Source organism: Myotis daubentonii, chromosome 1 (genome assembly GCF_963259705.1).
Source record: "Myotis daubentonii chromosome 1, mMyoDau2.1, whole genome shotgun sequence".
Taxonomy (NCBI): Eukaryota; Metazoa; Chordata; class Mammalia; order Chiroptera; family Vespertilionidae; genus Myotis; species Myotis daubentonii.
This window is the reverse complement of record NC_081840.1, coordinates 207,522,281-207,541,911: the sequence shown is the minus strand read 5'-3', so window position 1 is coordinate 207,541,911 and position 19,631 is coordinate 207,522,281. Positions and strand designations below refer to the sequence as shown.

The 19,631-nt window shown below is 42.4% G+C and overlaps 1 protein-coding gene across 4 annotated transcripts in view; it reads left to right on the top strand.

The window, feature by feature from the left end:
• The first annotated feature begins 7,256 nt into the window (after nt 1-7,256).
• SLC30A9 (solute carrier family 30 member 9) overlaps nt 7,257-19,631 on the top strand; it is an 80,355-nt gene continuing 67,980 nt past the window's right edge. For 2 of the 4 annotated variants that reach the window (XM_059672380.1, XM_059672370.1), the window contains exons 1-2: nt 7,258-7,511; nt 18,547-18,714. In XM_059672380.1, the coding sequence (XP_059528363.1) occupies nt 7,400-7,511; nt 18,547-18,714 (280 nt within the window). In that variant the 5' untranslated portion in view covers nt 7,258-7,399. Of the gene's footprint in view, nt 7,512-18,546; nt 18,715-19,631 lie in introns of all 4 variants that reach the window. The other 2 variants (XM_059672390.1, XM_059672361.1) reach the window with 2 other exon arrangements.

The window sequence follows — 19,631 nt, the reverse complement described above, 5'->3', positions numbered from 1 at the left end:
TGTGTCTAGTTCACCCTGCTAGCAGAAACAAATCAGTCCAAAGTTGGGCTTTGAGATTTGAGAATCAGTAAGCATACAGAGAAAGGTTTGTTGGGTAGGGTTTTATTCTGAAGAATCTGAAGTACTCAAAAGTTTGTCCAAAGATAGATAGCACCTGAATGATCCTTTATTGCCCATCAACACAGAGATGGGAACCTAATGGGAGACAGAGGGCAGGAGAAGATTTGGAAGATTGGATGGGTAGAGGGAAGAAGAAGGTAGAAAGGCAAGGAGCCAAGAGAGAAAGGAAACTACTATCTATTTGAGGTAGACTCTGTGATCTGCTAAGAGACTCCATGGGAAAAGTAAATAAATGTTTCACCACATTCTCTGGGCTCTTTTTAAATTCAGGATGTCTCAGCTCAAATGTTACAAATATAATATGGCATCAGGATAATGTCAGGAAGCCCACAGTGGTGCCTCCAACCTGTACACATTCTTTTTGTTTCATTGGCCTTCAATTTCTTCATTCATAGAATGTGGTCAGCATAGAATTATGTTGAGAATTGTTGAAGGTGAATAGCTACATTTTATAATATGCTTCTCATTTTACCTTAGGAAATTCTGAGACTCTTGAAATTTAAAGAACTTCCCTACTTGATGAATCAGTAGTGGTTTAAACTTATGTTGCTATGCTTTATGTCAACACTTTTCTGTGCAAAAAAGAAACATTGGACCTGTTAAGAGAATTTTTTTTCCCCTTTCCCTCAGTAAAGTACACAACCTTGTGTTGACAGTTGCTTTTTTTTACTCTCAGGTAAATTCCAAGGACAGAAAGCAAAAGTGCTATTACTTATTAATAGCAAAATCAGATCAGTTTCTGTAACAAGAGCTCTTCCAGAAGTACATCTTCAAAATCAGTAACTGATTAAAAGTCCCGAACTCTTACCATTTGCAACGGCATGGATGGAACTGGAGAGCATTATGCTAAGTGAAATAAGCCAGTCAATGAAGGAACAATACCACATGATCTCACTCATTCATGGATAATAGAGACCATTATAAACTTTTGAACAATAATAGATACAGAGGCAGAGCTGCCTCAAACAGATTGTCAAACTGCAGCGGGAAGGCCGGGGAGGGTTGGGGGGCAGGAGGGAGGGGGGTAAGAGATCAACCAAAGGACTTGTATGCATGCATATAAGCATAACCAATGGACATAAGACACTGGGGGATAGGGGAGGCTAGGGGACTGTCAAGGGCGGGGGGGGAAAAAGGACACATATGTAATACCCTTTGTAATACTTTAAGCAATAAAAATAAAAAAAGTCCCCTTCAGTACATGCTTTTGTAAACTTCCCCAAATGAATGCATAAGATGCAAAAATAGTCTATAAAATGCTCCAAACTAAATTTATCTATAATGTGCACAGAATGAAGCCCAGAATTACAATTCTGTCTTCTTTAGGGAATCTGCCAAAAATGGGGAGTGACTTGATTCTTATCCTAAGTGAGACACCTAGGAAGTAGAGGAAATAAGAATATTATCAGGAAGGCACAGGAGCTTGGTCAAACTGTAGGGTTCAGTCACTTCTTAGCTGTGTGGTCTCTGTTTCTCCTATAAAACGATGATATTACCGCATACATCGTGAGATGACAAAATGAGCCAACCATATAGAGTTTTAAAATAGTGCTTCAGATAAAAGGGCTCAAAACATTTTGGCTGTTATGATCTGTAATTTAGAACAATTGTATGGAGTGCTTTACTGAATAAATTGAGTAGTTGTTATCATAATTTCCCAATTATTTATATCCCAAACAGTTAGAAAATAACAAATTATTTTCCAGGTATTGTTGAGTACTAATTGATATTTGTAGTGTTGACCATATCCCGTTTTCTCCCCTACCCAGGTGCTGTAAATTTTTTAATTGTCAAGGAAAGTTTAAATTTTGAAGATTACAGGATATCCTATAGAATAAAGAGGTAATATGCAAATGGTCATCACGCCTTCATGCCATCACGCTGTAATGGCTCAGACACTCAACACTGGGGAGAGAGGAATGGGGACCAGCCAGGAACAAATGAGCTTGTGAGAGAGAGATGGGGACCAGCCAGGCTGCAGTCTAGTACAGGGACAAGCCACCCGCCCCACAGTTCCAGGTGCCAGTGGCTGTGCCTGTGCCTGTGGCCGGGAAAGGGACAAGCTGCTCGCCCTGTGGTCCCAGACGCCAGAGGCTGGGGCTACGGCCTGGGAGAGGGACAAGCTGCATGCCCCGTGGACCCGGACATCAGCGCCTGCACCTGTGTCTACACCCTGGGAAAGGGACAAGCCACTCATCCCACGGTCCCGGGCATCTGCAGCTGTGGCCCGGGCGAAGCTGCCTGCCATGGTCCCCTGTGGCGGGTGGCCAGCCCGGGTGAAGCTGGCCTGGGTCCTGGGTACCTGTGGCCGGCCAGAGGGAGGGAAGCCCAGGTCCCGGGTACAGGGTGAGGCAGAGGCGGTTAGGGGTGATCAGGCTAGGAGGGGAGCAGTTAGGGGAGATCAGGTTGGTAGAGGAGCAGTTAGGGGCAATTAGGCCAGGCAGGCAGAGGTGGTTAGGGGTAATCAGGCAGGCAGGCAGAGGGGTCACGGGCGATCAGGCAGGCAGGCAGGCAAGTGGTTAGGAGCCAGCGGTCCCGGGTTGCGAGAGGCAGTCGGACATCCCCCGAGGGGCCCCGGATTAGAGAGGGTGCAGGCCGGGCTGAGGGACCCCCCCCCCATGCACGAATTTCATGCACTGGGTCTCTAGTTGTAATATAATGGTAAGAGCATAGAATAAGGGTCAGAACCAGATTTCAGTAGTTAAGTACTTCACACAAATCTATGACTATGGGTAATACATTTAACCACTCTTCATGTCTGTTCATTCTTCTGAAAAATAGAGCAATATAAAATGAAAATTATTTATGTATGATGGGATGGGGTGTTCTTCCCTGCCATTCCTTTCCATTTTCTAGAACACTGAATTCTAGAGGCTACATTAATAGAAGGGTGTGTTTGTTGTTGTTGCTTTTTAAAAAATAGAAGTGTGGTACCATCTCACACCTGTCAGAATGGCTATTATCAACAAATCAACAAACAGCAAGTGCTGGCAAGGATGTGGAGAAAAAGGAACCCTCGTGCACCGCTAGTGGGAATGCAGACTGGTGCAGCCACTGTGGAAACAGTATGGAGTTTCCTCAAAAAATTAAAAATGGAACTCCCATTTGACTCAATAATCCCACTTCTAGGACTATATCCCAAGAAACCAGAAACACCAATCAGAAAGGATATATGCACCCCTATGTTCATAGCAGCACAATTCACCATTGCTAAGATTTGGAAACAGCCTAAGTGCCCATCAGCAGATGAGTGGATTAGAAAACTATGGTACATCTACACGATGGAATACTACGCTGCAGTAAAAAAGAAGGAATTCTCACCATTTGCAATGGCATGGATGGAACTGGAGAGCATTACGCTAACCTTGGTTCTAGGCTTTATCAGCTGCCTATTTTCCCTTTTGACATCCTCACAAATAGCCAAAACCCACTGTCTAGAGTACAGTTTCCATCAGAGACTTGTACTTCTTGGCTGGGGGTGCAGTGACTAAATAATTTGATGCTTTCTTTACTTATGGAAAAGGAATAAGAGTACAAGCCCATTATCAGAAAAAAAAATAGCGAGGGTGTAAAATATTGAACCGTCTCGGGGCTTCTCACTTGTTACCATAAAAACCACTGTATTCAACAATGAGGTCAGTGAGCAGCTGCTGGCCAGTTTGAATGTACCAGTATACTACAGTATTAGATTCTATGACTAGTCATGATACTATTTAACCACTTTTTCAATAAAATGTTTTTTGGTTTTTTTTTGCAAGTATGGAACAGGAATGACTGCTAAATTATTAGATACTTAAGTTTAGAATTCTAAATCATTACTGCATAATTCAGTTGCTGAAATAACATGTAGCAGATGCTACAGTGCAAGTTAATCAGTAATTATTTTTTTTGTACTCTGGCCTTTCATTTGTCACAGCCATGTGGGTTAAGTAATTATTCTTTTGCTGCTTAAGATTTTCTTTTGTTTATTTAGTTCTTTTTTATTTGTTAAATTCTCCCATTTACCCCAAATTCTTTGAAAAGTCTTATGGCTCTTAATAGCCTACTTCTTTTTAAGTAAAAAGAGAAATTTGAAATTCTTAATTGATTTACTCATTATTGTTAATAAGCCAAAACCACAGTCAAGCTTGTTTACTATTTCATGGGTATTGTGCGGGCCTCAGCTTTCAAGGGCATCTATTCAGCTTGTTACAAACCATGCTTTGGCTCCCCTTCTCCAAAGCTGGCTCCTTCTTAACCAGGAAACAAGGCAGGGACAGGCTTCTTCCCTCTCCCCCCACCCCACGCCCTTGTCTCAAATTTCTCTGTAGCTGTTTGTGTCCAGAAGTAAATGTAACCAAAATTAATACCAGAATCAACTCAATTCAACCTACTTTTTAATTAAAAAAAAAAAAAGCTATAAAATAAAGGCCTGGATATTTGGTGTAAACTTTTACAGAAATCTGATACATGTCAGATGAAAGTTTCCAGCAAGCTACCCAAGGACAAGGAATGTTGGAGGTGTCAGGAGAAAGTGTTCTAGAGTTAGTGGGAACAATGAAACTCTAATGAAGATGTCCACGCTGTTGAAATATTTGGAAGATGGGTTCACAGAAGGTTGAAAATAAAATAGAGCAAGAGTCTAGGCCTGTCCTATCCCGCTTGTGTAGATATTTGAGGCAAAAAGAGGAGGAAGCCCTGGCCAGTGTGTCTCAATTGAGTGTCGCCGCAAAAGGTCACCAGTTCAACCCTCAGTTAGGGGTGCGGGAGGCAGTCAATCGATGTTTCTCTCTCTACTTCTCTCTTCCTCTCTCTCTGAAATCAATATAGTACATAATAGTAAGCTTTGATCAGTTTGATTAAAATGATAGTTGAAACCAGGGGCTATTTTTAAGAATTTAAAGCATTTAAATAGCATTATAGCAAAGGTTAGTGATATTTACATAGTTACCATAAAATTAAGAGTTAAGCCCTTATGTATTTTATATCATAAAGTTGAATTTCTGTTAAAGTCTATCTTAACAGTAATATTCAGATATTTGAGCCAATTTCAGATTATGAATATTTATGGGACAGCACTTTTTTGATATGTAATAAAGGTTAACTTTTATTTTCATTATTATTAGTAGTAACAGAAAACAGCAAAGGCCAGTTGTAATGTCTATTAATTTGCTTGTTTTACCAGAACAAACTATCAACAGACTGGGTGTTTTCAACAACAGAAAATGTATTTTCTCACAGTTCTGGAGGCTGAAAGTCCAAGATCAAGGCGTGGCAAGTTTGGCTTTGATGAGGCCTCTCCTTGGCTAGTAGGTGGGCGCCTTCTCACTCTGCCTTGGCGCAGTCTTCCCGCTGTGTGTGCCCATCCCTGGTGTTTCTTTGGAGGTCCGAATCCCCTCTGCTGCTAAGGATACCAGTCAGATGTGATTAGGACCCGCTCTAATGACCTCAGTTTAACTTAATCACCACTGAAAAGGCCCTGTCTCCAAATACAGTCATATTCTGACGTGAGGGCAGTTTGGGCTTCAACATAGGAAGTTGGGGGGATAGCACATTTCAGCCCACAACAGAAGCCAATCTCAGGGCCAGGATCTCTGAGGGTCAGACAGAAAAGGCCCTCCTAGGGAGCCAGAAATAAAAGTGGGACCCAAGCATGTCTGGGGGAGCAGTGGGCCACACTGGCTGCCCAGGCAACTCATCCACTTGGACCTTGCCCTGGTGCTAAGTACAGTGCATTTGGTTTTACAGTCCATAGTGGGTTTGCCTGACCCCCGCCTGGCAGGTGTGGGTGAGATCAGCTCAACGGGTAGCATGAGGAAGTGAGTATGGGAGATGCTGAAAGGAAAGAACATGTGGTGAACAGCACTTTTCAATGTTTGACCACTTAATGTTTAAACTATGTTTGCCTTAGGAAGTTAAATTTGCTTACCAATCTGTGGTAATTTAATCACCATGACTTCACTAATTTGGCTTTATCTCAGTCTGTATAAGACTGTTGATTCTTTTAAAATTAGGAATAGGCTCATTAGTTTCCCCTTGAAATAGCTATCGTGTAGCAATATAGTTAAGTGACTGAGATTAATTTGAAAACGAACTACTGTGCATTCCATTCAACCACTTTATCTGTGCCACACATTGTTTTAACCCCTGGGAAACGGCAATGTACAAAACACAAGATTCCAGCATCATGACACTTTATTTTCTATTTTGAGACAGAAAATAAAATAGTTTCACACAGTGATAAGTGTCTTGAAATGTATACAGGGCGACAAGGCAAAGAACAGCAAGGGTGGTCGAGGAAGGCCTCTCTTAAGTTTGAGCTAAGACCCGGAGAAGATAAACACAGAGATAAACAAGTCGGAGAGAAACACGGTTAACGCCGCGGTGAATATGGGGGCGGACTCTCTCTCTCTCGGGGCCCAGACTGAGTCCTGCTGTCGATGTCTGCACATCCCGATTATGCAGACACATCTCGAATTTATAAAATTCTTACTCTGCTGTATTACAGACGAGAATCTGCGGTTCAAGGTCAGTAGGGCAGGTAACTGATTCCGAAGCCGGCCCCTGCCTTCGTGGTCCTGGGCACGAAAAGGCATTCCAGGCGAAGAACGACGGGCTCCGGGGAAGGTTCGGGCTCCGGTGAAGGTTCGGCAGCACCGAAGACATGCCGGCCTCCTCTGGGACTTACCCGGGAAGGCACGGGAGGGAGAATCAGAAGACAGCGTCCGTCCGTCCGTCCTTCCTTCCCACCTTCCTTCCCACCGACAACACCTGGCCCGGGTCTTGAGTTCGGAAAGAAGTAAAAAAGCAAGCAAAAGCCCCACAGGCTGCCACTTCTCTCAGGCTCTCTTGACTGTGAAGACGCCCACAACTTAGGCGACGATTTCAAGGCAAAGAGTGAACGTGCAGGCGCGGAGGAGACAAGAACACACCGGGGGGCGGGTCAGGGGTGGAGGGGTCAATGGGCAGAAAAGGGGACATCTGTGATACTTTCAACAATAAGATACATTAAAAAAAAAAAAGAATACACACCCAAATTCACCTGCAGCCACGCCCCCCCACACCAGCCCAGTCCCGGTGCCGGGACTCAGAACCTCGCGATTCGCGCTCCGCGTGACGTCACGTCCGCTGCATCCGCGCCGGCGTTAATAAATGACGTTGCCACTTCCGGGTCCCCGAGGCCGCCAGTGGCGGCGCAGGCGTCGTCGCTCGCCGGTACCCGGTCTATGGAGTCCGCTGGTGCCGGTGGTGGCGCGGCGGCAGGAGACGCAGTCCGAGCAGGGGCCTCTGCCCCGCCAGGATGTTGCCGGGCTTGGCCGCCGCCGCTGCGGCCCACGGACGGGGCTGGGCCTCCCTGTGCCGGCTCCGTCTGCGCGGCGGGGCGGCGGCCCGCGGCTCCGGCGGGCTCCCGGGTGAGTGTCGCGCCCCGGCGGCCGCCGGTTCCGCGGAAGCCGGGCTGGAGGAGCAGGCGGAGCTGGGCGCCTCTCCTCGGGCCGCGCGCCCGCGAGCCCTCCCCCAGCCTTTCGGGGCTCCGCCTCTGCAGTGGGGCCCGCCCGCCAGGGGGCCTCCTGACCGGCCTTGGCGACCCTGGTGTCGCCTCGGGTCCTAGCACAGGGCAGGGCTCGCAGCCGCCTGCGGACAGGGTCGCCACCTTGAAGCCGCCCACTTTGTAGCTAATCAAGCATTGCTGCACATCGCGGTGCCGGCAGTGACCCCTCTCCTCGCACCCAGGCAGCCTCGTGGGAAGTGACCGACTGCTCAGACTCCAGGGCTTTCGAGCTCCCCGACCCACCTGCGTTGTAGCCGAGGAGGTTTTCCTGCCCTGCTCCTGTCTCGTATTCCCAGTTGTTTTCTTACATTTCCTAAAAGGATGAAGGCGCGCGGGGTTGCAATTTGACATTTGCGAGTCATTCAGAAGTATGAGGCTATGGCCATCTCACCGTCATTGAATTGAGCCCAGTTTTTGGCTGAAAAACAAAAGAACGCCTCAGTTCCGTTGAACAATCCTTTTGGTGAAAAAGTATCTACCGGAGCTGTTATTTTTATCCCTCTACTTCGACATTCGTTTCTAATGCAGATTGTCCGATCGTTTCCAAAATAGCTTTGAGCTTGTAAGTTTTAATCATGCCTACCTCGCTTTTGGCCATAGATTGGGCAGCCATAGCGTGACACTTGAAAACTGAGATAGAAACAATGAGGGCAGAGACTGAACCAAACCCACCCTTAATCTAATCCTCCAGGTCCCTGAGGATGCAAAGAGTATTTGCAGAAACATTTTTCAAAAATTCATGTTTGAAACACTTGTGGGATGTTTGTGACCTGGCAATAGAATTTGTAGTCAAGTTATTCAAATCTATACTGATAAAAGGATAATATGCTAATTAGACTGGGAGACCTTCTGGATGTCCTTTTGGACAAAGCCATGGTGGCCGGGCAGAGGCAGAGGCGGTTAGGGGCAATCAAGCCAGGAGGGGAGGGCAGTTGGGGGCGATCAGGCCGGTGTGTGTGTGGGGGGGGGGAGTTGAGGGCAATAAGGCCAGAGGGGGGGCAGTTGGGGGGCAGCAGACTGGCAGGCAGAGTGGTTAGGGGTGATCAGGCAGGCAGGTGAGCGGTTACGAGCCAGCAGTCCCTGTGGGATTGGGCCTAAACCAGCAGTCGGACATCCCCTGAGGGGTCCTGGATTGGAGAGGGTGCAGGCTGGGCTGAGGCGCCCCCCCCCCCCCCCGCATGAATTTCGTGCACTGGGCCACTAGTGTATAATACAAGCTCTGGTAACGCCTATGCTGTGCAAAGAATACATTTGTATTTTTTTATTGGCAATAAATGTAAAAGCGGGCTCTTAAATTTTCAGAAATGTTCTTGAGGCTTTTTGGTGGTGATGGAAAGTATAATTGTTGAGTTTTTTATATTGGCAATATACCTGATTCTCTTATGAGCAGAATGAATCATTTGGTTATACTCACTTTAAAATACCCAAATAAGCCCGAGCAGGTTTGGCTCAGTGGTTAGAGTATCGGCCAGCGGACTGAAGTGTCCCAGGTTGGATTCCAGTCAAGGGCACATAACTCAGTTGCAGGCTCAGTCCCCACCAGGCCCCTGCAGGTGGCAACCAATTGATGTGTCTTTCTCACATTGATGTTCCTCTTTCTGCCTCTCCCTCTCCCTTCCACTGTCTAAAAGTTAATGGAAAAATATCCCCGGGTGAGGATGAACAACAACAAAAGATACCCAAGTAAACTTCGTAGCATTGCTTCTATTGACCACATAATTTCTGTACTTTGCATTTAAATTAGCTGTAGTGGCTGTTGAATTTAGGCAAAACTGCACTTTAAATGTTGGTTAAAAGGAGTTGAAATAGTGTAATATGTAATTCTATTCTCTGTAACTGTCATGTCAAAAATTATGTTCTCTTATCATCTGGGAACCATAAATAATAATTTCCTATCTCACCAGTCAGAATGATTTGGCAGAGTTCTTTGGAATGTTTATTATTAAAAAAATTAAAATGTGTTTTCACACTTAAAAACACTTAGTGGGTTTTAAAAATAACCTTGTTTGTGAAAATTTAGTTTCAGTACTACTGAAACTGTTTTAAAAGGGCTACCATAATTATGGTAAAATTTAAAAATAATTTAGAAAAGGAGTACTGTTTAAGTGTAAGAAGAAAACAGTATTTGAAGAACTTTTGGGAAAAATTCTAAAAACATACTTTTTTGTCAAGAAATAAAGTTTACTCTATGCTTATAAAATTCTTGTGTGGGAGAATATGGGGTTGGGAAAAACGTATGAAGAGTAAGGAGAGGAGGAAACCTTGAGGGAAACAATTGCTTCATTTGCATACTTAAAGTGAGAAATAACTGTTTGTCAAACTAACCTGGAAAATATTTAAAGGTGAAAGGAAAACAGTATTCTAGAGCAGTACTGTCCAAAAGAAATATGTGAGTCATGTATGTAATTTTCAGTTATCTGGTAGCCATATTTTAAAAAATAAAGAGAAGAAATTAACTTTATTTTATCCAGTATATTCAAAATATTTCAACATGTAATCAATATAAAAATTATTGAGATATTTTACATTATCTTTTAAAAATATTTTTATTGATTTCAGAGAGGAAGGGAGAGGAGGAGAGAGATAGAAACATCAATGATGAGCGGGAATCATTGATTGGCCGCCTTCTGCACACCCCTTACTGGGGACCGAGCCCACAACCCAGGCATGTGCCCTTGACGGGAATTGAACTGGAGACCCTTCAGTCCACAGGCCAACGCTCTATCCACTGAGCCAAACCAGCTAGGGCTACATTATCTTTTTGTACTAAATTGTTGAAGTCCAGTGCGTATCTTACACTTACAGCACCTCTTAGTTCAGAGTAGCCACATTTCAAGTGCTCAATGAACAGTGACTACTCTATTGATAGTGCAGTTAGAGTTCGTATCCCTAATTTAAAAAGAATTTTTACAAACCAATGTACATTTCAGTAGAAAAGTGGGCAAAGAGTTCAAATGGCCAAAAAAAAAAGCAAAAATGTTTTATACTCACTAATAAACAGAACCATAAGTTTAAAGGATTTAGTACTCATTGCCTGGCTGTGTTGGCTAAGTTTTTCATAAATGATGCCTCATATTGAGGGTGCAGGAAAGCAGGAACTCTCTTACTACTGATTGGGACATATAGTTGAACGGTGTTTTATAGGTCAGTTATTCTTTGTATAAAAATAACTTTAGCCCTAGCTGGTTTGGCTCGGTGGATAGAACGTCGGCCTGTGGACTGAAGGGTCCCAGGTTCGATTCTGGTCGGGGGCACATGCCTGGGTTGCGGGCTTGATCCCCAGTGTGAGATCTGCAGGAGGCAGCCAATCGATGGTTCTCTCTCATCATTGATGTTTCTATCTCTCCCTCTCCCTTCCTCTCTGAAATCAATAAAAATAATTTAAAAAAAAATAACTTTAAAGGTTTATGCCTTCTGACCCAGCAATTCTACTTAAAGGGATTTACTTTAATGGAATAATCAGGTATGTATTAAAATGTGTGCAAAAGTTCATTATTCATAGTAATAAATTCGTAACATAGTTATAATTAGAAACTGAAATATTATTATAGTAAATTTATTACGGGCTGGTGATATATGCAACCATTTTTTAAAGTAATAATTTAGAATATTTAGTGACAGAAAAATGCTCTTGTACTATTAGTTAAAATTAGAAAAAAATTTAGTAAGAAAATATACTGCAATGTTAATTGAGTTTCTCTAGAAAAAATTTTTAGCTTTGTGTTTTTCAAATGATCTACAATAAACATACTTTTAAATAATAAGATGTTACTTAATTTCTATAGTGAATATATCCTTTTTGTTTTAAGTTTCTTTGGCTTTGCATAGAGCACTTAACTTTTTAAAAAATATATCTTTATTAATTTCACAGAGGAAGGGAGAGGGAAAGAGATAGAAACATCAATGATGAGAGAGAATCATTGATTGGCTGCCTCTTGCACGTCTCCTACTAGGGATCAAGCCCACAACCCAGGCATGTGCCCTTGACCGGAATCGAACCTGAGATCCTTCAGTCCACAGGCTGACGCTCTATCCACTGAGACAAACCAGCTAGGGCTTATTTTTTCATATATTTATAAAAAATTTGACCAAAATTTGAGGTCAGAGGATGCTCCTTTAAGTACTGCATATCAAATGAACAGACACATGCTTTTGCTTAAAACTGAGATTAATGAAAGTTTTTAAATAAAAATATAGAAATTAAAGCTTTGTATTTTATTCCTATCTGTAATGTGCTCATATTTACTACCATAAGAAAAGTAGAATAGGGATTTTAACAACTTAACTTTTGTCCCCAGAACTCCCTCCCTTAAATAACTAATAGAAACATTGACAATTATAAAAGACCATTTTGGCAGACTGGCAGCATGATTCTGTGTAGTTCAAGTTAATGATAGGATTTATAACTGTAAAATGAGTATGTTCTTCATAGAGTTTTTGTGAGTAAAAATTATTCAATAAAGAGGTGCTAGACATTATAGTTACTATGGTGTAATGCTGAACAAGAGACACAGTTTTCACCTTTATTGGGCAGACACTAGGAATGAGAAAACATAAGTGTTGTGCAAGAAAGTAGCCAGCAGGGACTGTTTCATTACATGTGCTGGTCTGGGACTCTAGCTTTCCTGTTACTGTTTTTACTTTTTTAAAGCAAATATTAACAAGAATAAAGCAAGGCAATAGAGATGTATGCCAAGAAGCAATGCAGGAAGTTGCCAGCATCTCATATACTTTACTTGGAAAAAAAAAAATGGATTTCCTATTGCTTACTCTATTTTGGAGAAAGATCAAATCAGCACTAGTCTTTTAGGTTGAGCTACCCGGTCAAAGTCACACTTTTGCTTGTTAGCTGATTAGGCATAAAAGAGATTTCTCTGCATTTTTGCCTGGCTGAAAGTGTAAAAGTAAACTAGAGATAGTGTGTTAATATTAGCACTAATAATATTAAAAGTAATTGAGCAATGATAATATTTTTAGTTTTTAAAAATTTAGGTATTTTTTGAAAATACAGAAAAGTATGGAGAAAAAGTTATGCAGAACCCAAATATTTTACCAGTAACATTTGTAATAGTTGAATTCAGACTTTATTCTTTTGTCTCCTATAAATACATTATAGCATGAGTATTTTTACATGTTATTAAAAGGTTTTGATGAATACACAATGAAAATACAGGGATGTCTGATAATGTAATCATTCTCTTGGGGAACATTTAAGCTGTTTCTAGTTTTTGCTATAATAAATAATACCATGAAGAACAGTTTTTGCATTCTATATAATAATAGTATATTATATGGACCTAGCAAGCTTTTGCTGTGCTGTTCTACTTATTGTCTTATTTTAAATTCACAATCACTAACCTTTTTGAAATTAAGTGATTTAGTAACCATGACTTAGTTTTCAGTATGTCAGTGCTTTAGAAATTTGGGGGAAAAACTACTGAAATCGTTTCTTAAATAATGAGACTGACCTCTGAAAGACAGGGTGCACATTTGACTCTGATTCTGATTGTTTTTAGTTATTGTTACTCCCTAAGCAACATGTACAGTATGTCAGTTTACAGTGTTTCTTGTGTTGTTTGTTGTTGTAGTCTGAAAAAGAAGGCTAAATTTCCTCTGAAAGCCAGAGTAAGTGGTAGATGACAAACCAGGTTGGAGAGAGATGACAACTGGTGATCAGTAGCAGTGGTCATTAGGAGCTACAGTAAAATAAAAGTGGAGAAGAGTAATTGTTATGACCCTACTGATAAAAATACCAGTAGCTTGCAGTCTTGATGAAGAAACCACCCTTATTTGTACAGCAAAAAGAAGGTCCTTGTCTAGACCTGCAGAAGAGTGAGCACCAAACTTAAGACTGATCTTCTGTATGTAGCTTATTTTAGAAGTCACCTTGAAGAAAGGGTATTATGGTGGGTAATATTTTTCTGCCGCCTAGAATTAATTAATGAACTCAATCATTTATTTGACAGATGTTTGTGTTTTTACTACTATGTGTGAGGTATTATATTTGCTTATTGACTCAAATGTGGTCCTGAGTATTTTTTAGAATATAAACTGTTAAAGGTAGTAATGCATTCTGTAAGTTTTGTGTAATTTTTTAATTGTGTAAAATTTTAATGCCACAAATTTTTAATGTTTTTATTGATTTGAGAGAGAGAAAGAGAAACATCAATGTGAGAGAGAAACATCGATTGGTTGCCTTCTGTACGCATCCCAACCAGGAATTGAACCCACAACCCAGGTATGTGCCCTGACCTGGAAGCGAACCAGTGACCTTTCAGTGCACCGGACAATGCTCAACCAACTGAGCCACAGAAGCCAGGGCCCAAATGTGTACTTTTAAAGTTGCTGATACCTGAAATTTTCCTGAAGTTAAAAATTAAGGACTTTTCAAAACAGCTGGCAAGGAAGCTATCAAAGATTACTAGGATAGTGCCAAAAGGACACAGGTGTCAATTTGAAGAGAATACCAGCCAAAAATGGGACAGTTTGAGCATTAATCAAGATAATGACTAAAATGGATTAAAATACATCAAATAATGTTTAAATCTGTGAAATTATAACAGTACATGCACACACAGAAATTAATTGTCACTATTGCAGGATGGTAATGAACTCATTATTTTGAGAACTAAAAAATTAGGGGACGAGTTAATTACTTAGCTTGATTTTCCTATATATGAACTATACTGCTGAATAACCAAATAAATGAAGGGAACGTTCTCTTTGTAGAAGTATTTGAATAATAATGAAGAAGTGATAAAATTAAATTATCACCATTTTGTAACCACCTAATGAATAAATGGTTCTAGGCTTTGAACAACAGCATGCACTGTCACAGATAGACAATCAAATATTATGTGGCTCCTGATGAAAGAACTCATCACCACCGAACAAGTAATGTTGCCGTAATAAAAAGAACCAGAATTTGGATAAAGCCTTTATTTTTTATTGATTTTTAGAGAGAGAGTGGGAGAGAAATATCGATTTGTTTTCCATTAATTTATGCATTCATTGGTTGTTTCCTGTATGTGCCCTGACGGGGATTGAACCAGCAACCTTGGTGTATCAGGATGATGCTTTAACTGAGATATGAGGCCTGGATAAAGCCTTTAGACAATTTATAGAACGTGATAAACTATACAGGGAATTAAATCAGCAAAATTTAGACTGGAAAACTACGAGAACAAAATTTTAGGACAAACAACTTGGTCTCTTCAATATAAAAACTGCTCTTAAAAAAAAAAAAAAAAAAGATATCCTGTAGCTTAAAAGAGACTTTAAAGGCATCTGTCAGTCACAGTTTGTGGACCTTGTTAGGATCTGTTTACACACACAAAAATTATAATACCTATAACAACTGGAAATTGGAAATTGATGGTATTTGATGATATTAAATTGTTATTAGTTTTTACTTTTAAAAGTTCTTGTTTCTAAGAATTCATACTGAAATGTTTATGAATGAAACTAGAGACCCGATGTACAAAATTCATGCAAGAGCCTCGACTCCTGCCACGGTGGCTGTCACTGCCTCTACCTCCACTGTCTCCCGCCTCCACGGCCTCATTCAGAAGGACATCCAGAAGGATGTCTGGTCTAATTAGCATATTACACTTTTATTATTACAGATTATTTTATGTCTGAGTTTTGCATCAATTAAAATGGAGGTGAGGAGATACTGGTATAGATAGAGATGAGACAAGGTTGACTATGAGTTGATACTTATTGAAGGTGGGCATTAAGTATGTAGACATTTATTGTACAGCTTTTTCTACCTTTGCATATGTTTGAAAATCTACACGAATAAAAGACAAACATGCAAATTGACCATACCTTTGCTACGCCTTAAGCCATGCCCACCAGCCAATCAGAGTGACTATATGCAAATTAATCCAACCAAGATGGCGGCTGGCAGCCATGGAGCTGGAGCGAGCAAGAGGCTTGGTTGCCCCAATGATGGAGGAAGCCAAGCTTCCTGCCTGCCGCTGCCGGCTCTGAGCTCCACTCAAAGCAATAAAGTTTCAATTATAGAAGATAAATAAACCCCAGATAGCTGTTTTCAGCGGGCCGTGGCCACGGAGCTGGAGCCTTGGGTTGCCCCTGGTGATGGAGGAAGCCAAGCTTCCCTTGCACTGGCCCTACAACAATGTTTTTCTGTCTTTCCCTCTCTCTCCTGCTCTCCCTAAAAATCAGGGAACAAATATCCTCAGGTGAGGATTAACAAAACAATTATTCAAAGTGTGTGTATACATTTTCTGGGGACACCTTATATATGTTATAACTGGACAGGGTTTTGAATTCTTTTAGAAAGAATTATAAGTAGTCATCTACACTAATAAAAGAGAAACATGGTAATTGGCGTACGACCGCTACCCTTCCCATTGGCTAATCAGGGCAATATGCAAATAAACTCAGCCAAGATGGCGGCCGGCAGCCAGGCAGCTTGAAACTAACATGAGGCTTGCTTGCTTCAGTGACGGAGGACTCCAACTTCCCCGCCTGCCTTGCAGGCCTCTGAGCCTGCAGTTTCAAATATTGTAACAAATACAGACGCTAAACAAAACCCCAGAAACCAGCTTTCAGCTAGCCAGGATCTCAGAGCTGGAGTTGATACAGAGTTTCGAGAACCGAAACAAACCAGATACCTGCTTTCAGGAGTGGAGGCCTAAGAGCTGGAGCCTCAGAGCTAAAGCTGGCCCAGAATAAAATAAAAAAAAGAGAAAAAGGAGCAGTTGGGAGCTTCAGTCCCAGCCTGAAAACAGCCCTCAGTCCCTCACCCAGACTGGCCAGGCACCCCAATGGGGACCCCCACCCTGAAGGGTGTGTGACCAGCTGCAAACAGCCATCATCCCCTCATCCAGGCTGGCCAGGCACCCCAGTGGGGACCCCCATGCTGATCCAGGACACCCTTCAGGGCAAACCAGCCGGCCCCCACCCGTGCACCAGGCCTCTATTCTATATAGTAAAAGGGTAATATGCCTCCCAGCACTGGGATCAGCGGAGCCACGAGGCCTCCTGGCACCGGGATCAGCGTGACAGGGGGCAGCGCCCAAACCCCCTGATCGCCCTGCGACTCTGTGTGTGACGGGGGTGGGGCCACAACCTCCCTATCCGCCCTGCTCTGTTCATGACAGGGGAAGGCGCCCTAACCCCCTGATCGGCCCTGCTCTGTGCCCCCCCCCCCCCACGGGCCCTGCTTTGTGTGTGATGGGGTAGAGCCATAACCTCCCCATCGGCCCTGCCCTGAGTGTGACAGTGGCGGCGCCCCAACCCCCTGATTGGCCCTGCTCTGTGGGTGATAGAGGGCGGTGCCCCAACCCCCTGATCCGCCCTGCTCTGTGTGTGACAGGGGGCGGTGTGCCAACTCCCCTATCAGCCCTACTCTGTGAGTGACGGGGGAGCTCCTCAACCCCCTGATGGGCCCTGCTCTGTGCGTGACAGGGGGGAGCTCCCCAACCCCCTGATGGGCCCTGCTCTGTGCATGATGGGGGGAAGCTCTCCAACCCCCTGATCGGCCCTGCTCTGTGCGTGACAGGGGGTGGCGCCACAACCTCCCCATCGACTCTGCCTTGAGTGTGACAGGGGGTGGTGCCCCAACCCCCCAATTGGCCCTAGCCTGAGCATGACTGAGGGTGGCATCGCAACCTCCCAATCCGCCCTGCTCTGTGCATGACAGGGGGTGGCGCCCCAACTCCCCAATTGGCCGTGCTCTGAGCCCAACCAGGGGCTGCACCTAGGGATTGGGCCTGCCCTCTGCCACCCGGGAGCAGGCCTAAGCCAGCAGGTCGTTATCTCCCAAGGGGTCCCAGACTGCGAGAGGGCACAGGCTGGGCTGAGCGACCGCCCCCTCCCCACCGAGTGCACAAATTTTTGTGCACCGGGCCTCTAGTCTATATAATAAAAGCCTAAGTGACTGTTAGGGCAGAACGACCGGTTGCTATGATGCGCACTGACCACCGGGGGGCAGGCGCTCAACGCAGGAGTTGCCCCTGGTGGTCAGTGCACTCCCACAGGGAGAGCGCCTCTCAGCCATAATAAGCTGGGCTCACGGTTGGCAAGCACAGCGGTGGTAGTGGTATCCTCCTGCCTCCGTGGCAGCACTAAGCAGCAGCGAGCAGGCGGGTAGTAAAGAGTGTTGGTCCCAGACTGCGAGAGGGTGCAGGTTGGGCTGAGGGACCCCCCTACCTTTCATGCACTGGGTCTCAAGTATAAAAATAAAAGATAAGGGTCACATGAACCTAGAGATAGACAGATTTGCTTTTCTACCACTTCAGGGCAAGTGTGGAATTTTTTTTCTTCTGTATTTCAGCCCTCTAAAGCCCATAGCCAACCCAGATGCAGCAACTGAAATGCTTGATAATTAATATCCTGTTCCCTCAATTAAAATTCCCATAACTCACTTATTGATTATGAAATGAAAGGAATAAATCTGCAGCTAGTAGAAAGAGAACACTTTAATTTTGAGTAGTATAGTATATGGGAATTTTGAGTAGGAAGCCCTCCTGATCTCCCACCTCAAGATTTCTATATCTGAAAAGTACATGCCTCTTTTTTTTGTTTGTTACATGTAACCGGCATATAAAATGAGTATTTCAGAATAGCTGAATAGTATGAATTTTTAAAATATATTTTAAAGGTTTCCATGTGATTATGTTTACAAATGAGAGAAAATAGGAGTATTATCCTTTACTTTTTTCTTTACAAAATTGTATACCTAGGTGTCAGGGAAACATCTCCAGTGGAGAGAGTGGTTTGGCACTATACATTTGGGTATCTTGCAGTATGAAAGTTTTATTGTTATTCTGTAAAACTGTTCTCATTCTAATCATAGTAGGCATGTTTTATTGGGTATAAAAATCCTTGTGAGTTTGTTTGAAATTAAAATAAATTTTTTCTTTTAGAATGGCAGAATTTGGTGACATTTGGAAGCTTTTCAAACATGGTTCCCTGTAGTCACTCATACTTTTGTACACTGAGTCAAGCAAAGTTGTACTCTACGAATGTTCAGAAAGAAGGGCAGGGATCAAAAACTCTCCAAGTGGAAAAAATACCATCACTTGATGAAGCAGGTATGTATAAATCTTTTAAAATAATTCTGTATTCTGGAATGGTTTAAGAATATTTGTTTCTTGAATATTTGATAGAACTTACCTATAAAAAATCTTATTGATATTTTTATACAGTTCTGGAATTCTGGAATTCTCTGTCATTGTCCCTTCAAATATTGTCTCTTTCCATTTCTCTGTTATCTCCTTTTGGAACTCTAATTAGAAATATGTTACCTCTTGCTTTATTTTCCATGACTCTAAGCCTGTCATATTTTCTATTACTGAATTTTGTATTTCTATTTCTGTCATTTTTATATTTCTATTCTGGCCTGAATTCTGGATTATTTTTTTAGGTCTGCCTAATTCATTAATTACCTCTTCAGTTACCTCTAATCTGCTGATTGATACATATGTTGGGCTTTTAATTATTATAGTTTTCATTTTTAGAAAGTAATTGTTTTTTTACCTTGCTTGGTTAGTCTCATGTTTCTTGCTGATATTTTCAAACTTTTATTAGTTAGCCACATTAAACATAATTTTTATATTCCGACAGAAAATTATACTAACTGAAATCTTTTGGTTCCAATTATATTATCTTTTTTCTTTGTTTCTTGCTTTCATTCATGATACCATATTTGTGTTTTTTAACCAAGAGTTGTTCATTTTCTATGCAGTTCTATATCTTGGAATTATTTGATGTCTCTGGATTGAAGATGTCCTATACTGAGAGTTTGCTTTTTGCCTTTTAGCTGCTAGAATACAACTTGGGACCATATTAAATTCTCTGCTTTACATTTTTAGACCACATTTGGTAGCATGAATTCAGAGTGCAAATTTGCATGAGGGCTGGTTTATTCTTAGGGTTTTCAGGGAATCCCCCCCCCCCCCCCCCCCCCCCCGTGTAACAGGAAAGTAGAGGCAGACATGCTTCCCTGTTG